Raw genomic sequence first — 13,241 nt, forward strand, 5'->3', positions numbered from 1 at the left:
CCCACCTCACCTCAATTTTTGTCTGTACTGTGTTAATGTAGTTAAAAATCTTCAATTATAGACATCAGGCCCTTAGAATCTGCTGTGGTTCGGTTCCAGGACCCAACATGGATACCAAAACCCGTAGATGCTCAAGCCCCAATATATGCAATGCCATTGTAAAATGGTTTATCTTATATAAAATGGCAAAATCGAGGTTTGCTTATTGGAACTTTATAAAAATATTTTCAAGCCATGAATGGTTGGCTCCATAGATGCCAAATCCCTGGATAGGGAGGACTGACTGCATTAATAATATAAAATATCAAAAACTTTATTTTAACATAAATGTCACTTGAATAAAGTTAGATTGACACTTCACTTATATTTCCAGACCAGACCACCTGTGCTGAATCTGCAACTGTCACATTGCAAGCTGCACAGGGCCTGTGCTGATGGCCCCACATTCAAATAGGCCTACATGATGAAAATGGGCTGCTGAACAGTTGTGTCAAAGCAGACATTTAGTACTCCATGCTCATGATAGATGTCATTGAGATAATTTACTAAGGTTCGGCATTCTGGACTGACAAAGAGTTAATAAATATCTCATCATCCAACAAGAGAATAGATTATAGATGCTTTGTGTCTAGATGATGGTGCTACCATGGCTGCTGTCTGAAAGTGTTTCAAATCTAACACTTCATTTGGAAGTGTTATTGAATTCTTGGCAATCAATCTATTGCGTGGACCATATGATTGGCTGTTTCACTATCTTGTAGGTATGCTATGTTAAATTATCCTTTCTCACAAAGTAGAAGAAATAATTTAATCCAGTTTCTCACCATTGCCAGATGTCTTTGAAAACTATGCAATGTTTGTAGAGGTCCTGCAGGGAGCATAAAATATGCTGTATCAGAAGGGGCTTCCCCAGCCCACCTTTGTGTGACATCAAGAGGAAAACCATCAAGGATCAGGGAGGCTTTTGGCATGTCCTCCCACTGATAATTCAGTTTATGAGGATGAAGTGGACCCACCTGTAAGCACATACCCCCCTCCCAGAGAGTTCAGCTTCAGAGGGTGAAGCAGACTTACCACACCTGTGCTCTTCTCCCACAAACTCTGACAGCCACTTGAGTGCTCTGAAGGAGGAGGAGGTTGAAGAGATAATTCCAACATTGGTGAAATAATAGAGGCTGCAGTGTCTGGAACAGACTCAAGTGAGAGGCTATGTGCATGAGGCAGGGAAGTGCCCTCCTGAAATATGGTCTGCAAGTGGTGCGGGGTTGGTTGATTTATAAGGCATGGGCTTTTCCCCTTTTGGTTCCTGGAAACAAACTGGATTTCTTTCTGAGGCCTGCTTCATAGTGACTCTGACTCTGTGTTTTATGACCCAGTATTGTTTCATGACCTTCTTATCTGTTACCCTGGACTGTGCAAATGATGTATAGCTCATGATCTTGGACTGTTTGATTTTGGGTCCTGCTTGCTGCTTTGACTTCTGAACTCCTGGCACCCTGCACACTAGTGCAATGTGAGAATAGGACATCTATAGCCTTACCACCTGTGTTCTGATAGCTGGTTCATGACTATGGGCCTGTACAGGCAGGCCAAAATAAAGCTGCTTCGGGTCACTTTAGAGGTATACTGTTTAAATGATACATGTGTCCTAAGAGGCCAGAGGCCATGCCAAAGCCACGTTCCAGTCCTAAGGACTAGAGCACAGCTTTGGTGCAGCTTCTGGCCTTTTAAAATGTGTGTGTCATTTAAACAGCATACTTCCAAAGTGATCCGAAGCAGCTTTATTTGGGCCTGTCTGTAACAGGCCATAATGAGTGCTATGTCATCATGGTATACACACTATCCAGAATGATGATCCTCCTCTCTGCATCGCTCCCTGCCCTCCTGGCTTGGAAAAACAGGAAATTAGTGAGTTAGGGGTGGACCAGTCCTTGGCTCTAGTCACAGATGTGGGGGAGGTGACAGAGGGGCATGAGGATCATTCTCATTTCGGTTTTTGGACAACTGAACAGTCCCCTTCTTGTCCCCTCCCCTCGAATCTTCACATATGCTTTCCATACCAATTCTGTTATGTGTTATGGTCAGCATTGCTGCCCCATATTTGTCTATCATTCTCTATACCTTGCTTTCTCTCCCTTACACAATCCCAAATAGCAGTATGCTATGCTAAGCCAGTTATGAGAGTTCATAAAGGTCACAATCTGGCATGCTCTAACAAACTCTTCTAAAATTAGTTGGATGATGGTGTACTGAGATCAATGTGTGACAAATCATTCAGACCATCACTTCATTACCACAGCTGCAGAAGGAAGGAAGGAAGGAAGGAAGGAAGGAAGGAAGGGGCAGGCAGGTAGTAACAAAGCACTGGTCTTTCTCTCCAAGAGAGAGCCAAAGTTCTTTACATAGACAAGGATTATCAATTGAATGGTTGTCTTGTCTTAATATATATTAGACAGTCAGAGAAGTTTAGCTAAATTAGGCCAAGGAAAAGTGGCATAAATCATATTGTTAGACTTGACTACAGTAGACCCATTGATTCAATAAGATTTACCTACACATTGACTCACCCTTCAAACCTTCACCCTAAAACAATTTACTGAATAGATAAATGGGATGCCAGCTGATGAGTCCCACTTGGCTCTCAAAGCACTCCATAATCTCTAAAGCTCTCTCTCTCTTTGAAAAAGTGTTGTTTTCATCTGAAACCTTCACCAAAATGACCTCCCACACCCCCAGAAATCCGATCTACCAAAGCACCTCTATTTAATTGCATATCACCCAAAATTACAACTGAAAGCAATATTACATTGTTTTTTGTGGGTTTTTTGGTCTATGAGGCCATGTTCTAGAAAATTTTCTTCCTGACGTTTCACCAGCAACTGTGGCTGGCATCTTCAGAGAATGCTTTGCCTGGAAAAAGCATTCTCTGAAGATGCCAGCCACAGATGCTGGCAAAATGTCAGGAAGAAAATTTTCTAGAACATGGCCACATAGCCCAAAACCCCCACAAAAAACCATGGATGCCAACCTTGAAAGCCTTCGACTTCACAATATTATATTGTCATTTTGGCTGATATGGAGCTAAATACTGAAGTACTAGCTTATCAGATTTGCAGATGACATCAAGTTAGGAGGAGTAGTTAATACCCCAGAGGAGAGGATCAAAATTCAAAATGACCATAATACATTAGAAAGCTGGGCCACAATTAACAACATGCATTCCAACAGGGAGAAATGTAAGGTACTGCACTTAGGCAGAAACAATGAAATGCATAGATATGGGGGACACCTGGCTTAACAAGACTACATGTGAAAGGGATCTAGGAGTCCAAGTAGACCACAAGTTTAATATGAGTCAACAGTGTGATGCAGTAGCTAAAAAGTCCAATGCGGTTTTAGGCTGCATTAATAGAAGTATAGGGTCTAGAGGGAAATAATAGTGCCATTCTATTCTGTTTTGGTCAGGCCTAACCTGGAATACTGTGTCCACTTCTGGGCACCACAATTCAAAAAGGATGTTGAGAAGCTGGAGCATGTTCAGGGGAGGGCAACTAAACTGGTGAAAGGGTCCCAAAATTAGGAGAAACTTCCTGACAGTAAGAGCTATTTATCAGTGGAACACATTCTCTCAGAGTCTCCTTCTTTGGAGGTTTTAAAACAGAGGCTGGATGGCCACCTGTCAAAGGTGCTATGATTGTGTGTTCCTGCATGGCAGGGGTTTGGACTGGATGGCCCTTGTGATCTGAACTCTTTGATTCAAAGGCCCTTTCCAGAAGGGTCTTTTAGTACGTACTATGTACGTACTAGCGTTGCCCGGGGGCGTCTCTTTCAGACGCCCCGATCCTAGAACGTACACAGTATGTCCAAAATGGCAGCGCCCATTCTACATGGGTGCCACCATTAGGACGTCACGACCGCACCGCCTCCAAACGGGGCGGTGCGGACGTGATATCTTGGTGCTGCAGAAGGGCACCTCTGGTGCCCTTTCTGCGGTGCAGGAAGGAGCTCCAAAACGGAGCTCCTTCCTGGGTTTGTGGCACTGGTGCAGCCTTTACACTCTTTACAAAAGAGAAAGAGGCTGAGCGGCCGCTTTCTCCTTTCCTCGCCACTGTTGGGGTGTCCTTGGGGCTTGAATCCCCAAGGACACCCCTTTCCAGACTGTGGGAAGCGGCCTTTTGCCGCTTCCCGTGGCCTGGAAAAGCAGCGGATTGGGGCCTCAGGGCTGTCACTGTGGCAGCTGAGGCCCTGATCTGTCAGGGAAAGGGGTGGGTACAGGCCGCCCCAAAAGGGCGGTCTGTAACGCGCCAAAGATACTTTTGGGGCAGAATGGGTGAACGCAGCCTGTGGGGGATCTCAGGGGGTGGGGGAGGAACTGTCTCCTGCTCTCCATGCAGTTGTCCATCCCTGGTCTAAATCCAAGTACAGTCGCCCCTCTTAACTGGTGGATCTCAGATCCATGACCTTGATTATGCATGGAGGGGGTGACCTATATTCATTCTAATGGGGTGTGTGCCTGGCGAATGCACCCGGGCTGCACGCATGGGGGCATGACCTATTCAAGTCTATGTGGGGGGGGGGCAGGAATGGATCCCCCACGCAAATGGAGGGCCAACTGTATTTCTATGTACATGCTTCTTTTAAAACCAACAACAGCACACAATTAACACAGAAGCAGTTGTTGGATAAACCTACACAGTTCTCAGCCCAACACTGCAATACTGTGTCTACTTAGAAATGCTGCACTACTCAATTTGGCTTGCTCCCAAATAAGTGTGAGTAGGTTTGTAACTTAAATGCCATAGAGTATTCTTGCAATAGTTCTTTACATGAGCAGCATTTTTCAAACAGATATATATGGTTGTGTGAGGGGAGCTTTTACAGCATCAGCAACTATTTCTAAATCAGCAATTATAGACTGATCTGCTAGGCACATCTATTCACTGGCGTAAAAACACAGTTTGCTTTCCCTTAGTAGACAACTTGGTTTTAGTATTTAGCTCTCTCAGACTGATGATTAAGCTGTTGCTTAAATAGGTTGAGGAAAAAATGACCTCAGGTTGTACATCTCCTTGAGACCAGACACCAAGGAAAAATATCTAGTCATGTATGTTTTATTCTGAGGAGGGTGTCAGACTATTCAAAGAGAAAATATGGTACGCTAGGAACAGAGGTGGGATTTCAGCATGAGAAGGGCAACAGTAGAAAGGTAAGACCCTGATCAAAGTTCTTTCCTGTCAGGGTCAAACTTTGGGCTCACTTCAATGCAGGTGGCACCCCTTAAAATGTGTAAATTTGCACAAGACATCTGTCAATGGTGAATTCACCTCAGTGCTTTAAGATCAAGTCTGACACGTTTAAAAAAAAACAAGAAAAAAAACTATGGCTGTTCTCTTTTCCTCAAAATAATGACTTTCCTTTAAATTGAGAAAAATAACATGTTTGCGTGTGTGAATACACAGCTTAAACTGTATTTGACAGTCTCTCCTGCAAGTAGTTCCAACAGACATTTCCACTGGGACTGGATCTCACATTCCACGGCCAGAACTGCAGGAAACGGACACCATTTCAGAAACCAAATAAAACATAAAAAACATACCCCATATTTTTTGCAATCTTTCCTTCAAATATGGTGGTTTCCTGAGCCTCCCAGCAACACATTATAAAAACTTCCTGTATTGAAGAAGCAGGTGGAGTATCTGCTCATTTACTAATAGATATTCTTATAGTCTGAAAGTCACACAGAGCATCATATTATGAAAAACAGATTAGGAAAAACACTGTATCACTAACAGTGCTATTAGTTTCTGAATGCTTTCATTATCCTAAGTGAGAAACCCCTCTTTGAAACTCTGAAAATGTGCACATTATCTGACAGAAAGTTGAACAAGCTGAACTGTTTAGTAGTGGGAAGTGTTAATTCTATTTTTCCTTACACAATTCAGATATTTTCATTTAAAAAGATATTCTGATTGACTCCCATGAGACAGTCGTCCTTTATATCATATCAGAGCCAGACTAAGTGCACTACATAAGACTTGTGAACAAGATCTTCAGCATTTTACATCCTTTTTAATACATATATTTCACACCAAACAACTCAAGATGGATGCATTGTTATTCAGAAGTTGATCAGTGTACTTGTTGGGTATAGCAACCCTCGTATACTGAGACTCTCTAGGATTTTACATGTTTGTTGTAACTTCCTGTTTTTAGAACGTACCCTCTTGCTTCCTGCAAGCACACCTTCCTAAGTCAGCAGACTACATTTTGTTTAGTAGTCTCCATTTTTTGTCTTCAAGATTCTGTTTGTCTCCATGTTGTTAGAATGTTTGTTTAAGACTAAGTAGCTTATCACATAAGAAATAAGCCAGTTTACCTCTTCTGCATTCAATTCAGGATCTGGGACCCCCAGATATTATTAGACCCAAATCACCGCTGATGTAGCTGTGATGCCACCACTTGGATCCATCCCAGGTCGATGCCTTGTTCAGCCAGCATTTTTTTGAAGTGTCATAGTCTATGACAGAATGACATTAAATTGTTCTGTCCTGGCAAAAACTTCAGTCTGCTCTTCCTAGAACAGGAATGGCCAGATTTTAAGGCTTCTGGGTCTACTTTATTTGCTTATTTGTTCTACTGATGTTGTTTCATTCAGTTCTGAAGTCCACAAACCATAGTTTGGTGTAAAATAGTGGATTAAAAAGAATGTACTGTACATTGCTAAGAATTAAAAATAGAATGCCTCTAAACACACACTTAGCCCAGCCATTTGTTATCACATCTAGAACCAAGCTCACAAAAATATTATTTTTAGTTTTCCTTCAGCATTATTTCTCTAAAACCTAATTGAGAGGGGTATACTTTCCATAGTGGTTATTATAAATTGGGAGTAAATAATTCTCACTGAATGCCAGTGAGATGTAATGGTATGGATGCTGGACTAAGACTCCAGAGAGACCAAGGTTTAAATCCCAGCTCAACCATATAAATCCACTGGGTGGCTTCGGACAGTCACACTTTTTCAGCCTCAGAAGATGTCAATGACAAACTCGCTCTGAAAAAACTTGCCAAGAAAACCCCATGATACTTCACCATCAGGTAGCTATAAAGTTGGAAATAACTTGAAAGCATACAACAATAACAGCAACAACAACTCTTACTGATGTTCTGCAAATACTCCCAAGAGCTAAGAGTAGATCTCCACCTATTTTCTGCCCATCCTTACCCCAGAATATCCCAATAAAATAGAGCATGAGAAAACTGCCTTCTACTGAACTGAGGGACAGAGGAAGGTTGATAGAGACCAGTTCATCATTAGCCATATTTGCTTGCAGAAGTCCTCTAGAATTTCGAACAAGTGTTTTCAAGGCCTATCTGATGATGCTGGGTATTGAAGCTGAGATTTTTGCATGCAGAACATGGGTGTAGCTAGTGGTGGCGGCAGCGGCAAGGGTATTGCAGACAGTGAGACATTGGGGGCTTGTTCCCACTGTGAAATAGAGTGAATTGCCGATTGGTGTAAATGACCGTCATTCCCACTTGAAACTGGTTCCTGCTGCAATGTGATCGAATCCTGTTGTGATGAAGCCACGTAAAATAGGTCCACGCTAGGTGTGGGTGCACTGTACTGTACTTTAAAAAAAACTATTGTCCCCTCTTCATCTTCCTGACTCTTTCCCCAGCTTCTCCTTCCATTTCCCTGTTTCTTCCTTATATCCCCTGCTGGCTCCTTCTCCCTCTGTTCCCCAGCTTTTTCCTTCTCCCCCCATCCCCCGGCTTCCTCCTCACCCAGAGCTGATTTGAAGTGGCACAACTAGTGGCGATAACAACCATGCCCCCCCAAAAGCAATTACATTGGGGTAAGAAAAGATCTGCTTTATAGTGGGAACAAAGGACCTTTTGAAATCGATTTGCAACACGGAGGGAGGGTAAAGTGGGAACTGGTTTAAACTGCAAGTGGGAATGAGCCAGATCATTTACACCTGTAACTCTTCTCTTTGCTGTGTTCATTCCCATGGTGACTTTGCCTGCCCCTTTTATTTCTCAGTGATAGCATGAAATCTACAGTTCTTGTATTGCTAGAGTTTGGAGACTTAAATAAAATTTCCTTCACTCATTGGGGGACAAAATTCTTATTTGGGGTCAGTGCTCCCCATCCCACAGATCATAGCAGCAGCCCATAGCCTGAGTGCTCAGAATGACTCCCCCACCCCTGCTCAGCTCAGAAGCTGCCTCTGGGTAAGTGATCTGAGAAGAAAATATGAGAGAAAGAACATATAATAGGGAAAAATAAATATACTACAGCTTAAAGTAATTTGACATAACATTTACCCCTTTTTTCAAAAAAGAAAAAAAGAAAGGAAAATGAAGGAAGACAAGACCAGACTTCCTGGTCTTTCCTTGAGAAAGATATTTCCTTGAGAAATAGCTTTGGGTCAGCAGTTTTGGAGGGTGTTTTTTCCCCCTTCCTTGAGATCTCCTATGTTTCTGACATACATCTCATCACTCACACTCCCTATACAGCATATTGAATCAAAGCTTGTGAAGATCTGACTTTGGGACACAGAAAACACCCCGTCTTAGTGTGATTTCATCCCCCCCTTTTAAAAACATATCTGAAACAATAGTAATGTTCTGCAGTCGATGCCAAATCACTCCAGAATGTTATTGCAATGATAACAACAGACATGCTCCTTTTTCATGCCAGAAATAAAGCAACTTTGAGCAAGGTTTATTTTAGGCCATACTGAGGATATTAAGAGGAGCCAGTGTGGTGTGGTGGTTTGAGCATTAGACTACAACCCTGGAGACAAGCGTTCAAATCCCCATTGGTCATGGAAACCCACTGGGTGACTTTGGGCAAGTTACACACTCTCAGCCTCAGAAGACTCATTGATAAGTTTGACTTAGGGTATTCTTAAGTGGAAAATGACTTGAAGGCACACAACAACAACAGCAACAACCACTGAATTAAACCCTTTCTACTTTTTCTCCTCCTTCCATAGAGGCAGCTGAAAATTGTTCCCCATAGAAGGTCGTTTTTGTTCCCAAGTACATAAAGTGTAATATTGATCATTTTGGAAGTACAACAATGCTCAACATTTAAAGAACAAAAGATGCCTTACAAAGAGCAGCAGTAGAATTCAAAGACAACCATGTTAGTCTAGAAAATCAGTGTGCAAAGGGATCTTCCAGCATCTTTGACACTATGTGAAAACTGGTAGCATGAGCTTTCGTAAATTCAAATCTACTTCCTCAGATGCATGAACTGGAGGGTCCAGGGACAGACTTATATAACCGTACTGTGTGAGAGAATAGCAATACAAATGCATAACCTGTATGTAAGGAGATGAGATAACAAGTTCAGTTTTCACTACAGAGGCTGAGTAATAAAGACAAGAGGAAGCATGTTGCCTAAAGACAAGGTGAGTAGATAACCATATGAATAGTGGTGATAGTGTGGGAATGTAGTGTGGGAATCAAAGAGGAGACGTGATGAACTGGCCAAGTGAGCCTTCATGAGCAGCAGTGACAAAGTAGTTTTCAGTGTTAGCTCAGCATCTTTAGAGATCTTTCCTATCTTGAATGGAGTTCTTACAATGATTGGTTTGTTTCTTTAGCCACTGTTCTCATTACTGCTTTAAAAAAATGGCTAGCCACTGCACATATGCACACATCATCCGATACATTTAAACTTTAATGGTGTTTTAATGTGAGGATTCTTTAATTACACTTTAAATTGTTTACTACCAGGATTTTAGTTTATCTTATTTCTAGTCTTTGTAAACTGTCTTGGTCCCATGCCAGGAGAAAGATGGCATATAAAATAATCAATCTGGGAGCTGAAGTGCAATAAAGTTTGGATGGTCAGAAGTTATACCAGCATTATGGGCTATTTCCTGGAAAGCTGTTTGATGTATCCACATTTTCAAAAAAGGACAAGAACCTTACTCAGAAGTAAACATAATACAGTTGGCCCTTCTTAGACACGGATTTTTTATACACGGATTCAAGCATACACAGTTTGAAAATGTTCAAAAAAAGTATAAATTTCAAATATCAAACTTTGATTTTCCATTTTTTATAAGGAACACCATTTTGCTATGTCATTATATTTAATGGGACTTGAGCATCCACGGATTTTGTTATCCACAGAGGATCTTGGAACCAAACTCCAGCATATAACAAGGGTCCACTGTAAGACTCGATGGGTCTTAGGTAAATGTGTATAAGAATGTAAGCTTAACATGTATAGACTGGCTTTTTGAGGCTGGGGTGGGAGCAGAATACCCTTATATTAATGAGAAAAAAGATAATTGGCAGGAGTGCTGAAACATTTATAGCAATATAGAATAGTTTAAGAATGACCTACTAGTATAACAGATTTACAGACCAAAGCTACATTTAATGCAGAATTAAGATGACCTAAACTCATCAGATTTAGGGAGGTTTACATCCATTTAAGTCAAATGGGGTTTTGAATTTTAAGAATACAGTATAAAGGACAGTAAAAGGGGACAGAAAATCCAATGGTGAGGAATGCTGGGTGTTGTAATCCAACATGTGGAAAGCTATTCTCCACATATCCCTGTTCTCCTCACTTGCAGCAGATCTCCAGGCTTTCAAATAGAAGTCTTCTTCTTCCCTATCTGGAGATAATAGGAATGGCATCCCTCTCTGCCAAGCAGGATAATCTCTCTTTTCTTTTCCTTTTGCTCATTTGGATATCTCTGTCTCAGGGCCAAAACAGACCGGCCCAAATGTGTGGCTTGACATTGCCCCTGAAAGAGCTGGGTGGGCACCGTGGCAACTGCAACTGCTGCTCCATTTTGCAGTGGCTTTTCTGCCAGGGTTTTTCTGCCAGGGCTTGGCGGTGCATGGCATCTAAATTCCCAGCAGCATGGGGGCATGCGCTGTCTGAACACTACGTCCCCACACCACCATGGAGCCTCCATATTGTGCCAGTCTGTACCAGCCCTTAGTTACACTATGGACCAGAGTCCTGGAGTGAAGTCTTGCTAGCATATAAAGTGGGCCCTTGGTATCGACTGGGGTTTGTTTCCAGAACCCCCTGTGGATAATAAAATCTGTGGATGCTCAATTCCCATTAAGCGCAATGACATAGTAAAATGGTGTCCCATATATGAAATGGCAAAATGAATGTTTGCATTTTGGGATATATACATTTTAAAAATATTTTCAAACCGTGGATGCTTGAATGAGTGCATAAAAAAAAAATCTGTGGACACATAGGGCTTCCTGTACCCATCTAAACAGATCTGATTCTCCTGATCTTGGGTTCCCATCCCTATGCCCACTGATCCATCTTGCCCTCACCAGAAAATACCTGCTATTTCTTTTCTCTTTTTGGATTTGAGCCTACCCTTTGATGTGATTTTTGTTAGGTGTACAACTGTACACATTTATCCTACATTCTCCCACCCCTCTCCATGACTCTATCACTTCATCACCCCTCATTTTCCTCTTGGATGCTGAAGCCATGGTTCAAAGCCATGGTTCCCTGCTGCTTTATCTTCCAGGACAAGACTTCAAAATTTATCTTGCAATTTCCAAGACGATTTCTAATGGAACCTCCATGAAAAAGTAGAGTTCAGATACATATGGAGGTATATCTTGAAGAAGCATGCTAACACTCCATCCAGTTGCTGCTGGCCAACATTATCTTCAGTTCTGTTCATATTTTATTTGAAATGTTAAAATTAATACAGTGCCAGTATGGAGGGACAGTAGTTATAGTACACAGGACTAGGAAAAGTGACAAAATACTTACAAATATAAACACACAGAGAAAAAGAGGGTGGGAGGGAGGTGTAATATACAAAAAATAGAACACAAAGAAAGCATAGTCTTACGGCTTTTAAAAAAGAAGGGAGGTTAGGATGACTCAAGGTATATATTGTGTGTATTCTGGCATAGATGCTGCTGAGCTGATCAATTTTCCATGGCTGTTACAATGTGCTGACTGATTTTATAAGTATCTATTTCAAAGATAACATTGATGGTATCCAGTAAGTATACACATCATATAAATGTCATGTTAGAATTTGGTTTTATTCCACACATTATCATGTCTAGCAGTAAATGAGATAGATCTGGCATTAAAGTAATGGCCTGCACTTAGAAACACATTAATTTATTTTCCATTCATACCTGTCGTTCAGTGAGATCCAGGTTTACTGCTATTTCGTATCTCCGCAGCCTGGTGAGGTAGTTGTGGTGGGCAAACTCTGCTTCTAACTCTCTTATTTGTTCTTTGGTGAAAGCTGTTCTTTCCTTCCTTGGTTTACTGTTGACTTCAGATTTATAATTTCCCTCTTGAGAATCTGAAATAAATATGCAATCAAGTCAGGAGTCATTATAAGCTTGTGATTTACTGTGAAGGAAACATTACAAATTGAGATATTGTTACAGATGAAAATATCGACGAAATAATCTGGAGTCATTCAGGCAGGAAACCTTATACAGAAGTTGTTCTGTCGAAACTATGGCTACTAACTATAAACTATTGAAGTCAATGGTGAAATGTCAGTTGATTTAATGAACTGGAAATTTGTTCCATGTTTTAATAAATATTAAAGAACTGGATATTAAAGGACCTCCTACTCCATATAGTATATCTGTGTTTATATAGTCATTCAACACATGCTCAGTATTTTCAACCTCAGTGTGGCCACCTTCTGACCCTCAAAGGGTAAGAAAAGAACCTAGATTTTGCCAGCAAAATTATTGGGGTTCTCAAAGGGGAAATTGTAGTAGCCATGAGTTGTTGATAGACTTAGTCATGCTTAGAATGAACCAGCCAGACTTAGATTAGCCATCAATTGCTTGTCCCATTGATTTCAAAGAATCTTTGAAGAAGTATGTAAGTATAAAGTAAATACTGGTTATAATGCAACATGTTTGGTGATTAATGTAGGCTGCCTGAGCTGGTAACTCCAGGCCAGCTCAGGTTCACAGACCTATACCTGAGAAACATACCTGAGAACCATGTACACAGTTACCATTACAATAACTACCATAAAGCTATTATTTGTTGTTGTTTTATTTGAATGGAAGGTTTTTTTCATGTTTTACTATATAATTGGTTGTTATTAGTGCTGTGCTCTTTTATGTAAGGATTATGTGAATTCCAATTTTGAAGAAAGGGCACAGTATGAATAACAATAATAATTTTGTGGGGTATGCTTGTGAGGACTTTTTTATGCTCATGACACCCCTGA

General features: G+C 41.1%; 1 protein-coding gene across 1 annotated transcript in view; it reads right to left on the reverse strand.

Moving 5' to 3' along the window:
• Positions 1–13,241, reverse strand: part of MEOX2 (mesenchyme homeobox 2) — an 88,369-nt gene that overhangs the window by 13,552 nt on the left and 61,576 nt on the right. Inside the window, exon 2 of the mRNA XM_042475099.1 lies at positions 12,172–12,344. Within this exon, the coding sequence (XP_042331033.1) occupies positions 12,172–12,344 (173 nt within the window). The remainder of the gene's footprint in view (positions 1–12,171; positions 12,345–13,241) is intronic.

The sequence above is a fragment of the Sceloporus undulatus genome, chromosome 6, assembly GCF_019175285.1.
Source record: "Sceloporus undulatus isolate JIND9_A2432 ecotype Alabama chromosome 6, SceUnd_v1.1, whole genome shotgun sequence".
Classification (NCBI taxonomy): domain Eukaryota; kingdom Metazoa; phylum Chordata; class Lepidosauria; order Squamata; family Phrynosomatidae; genus Sceloporus; species Sceloporus undulatus.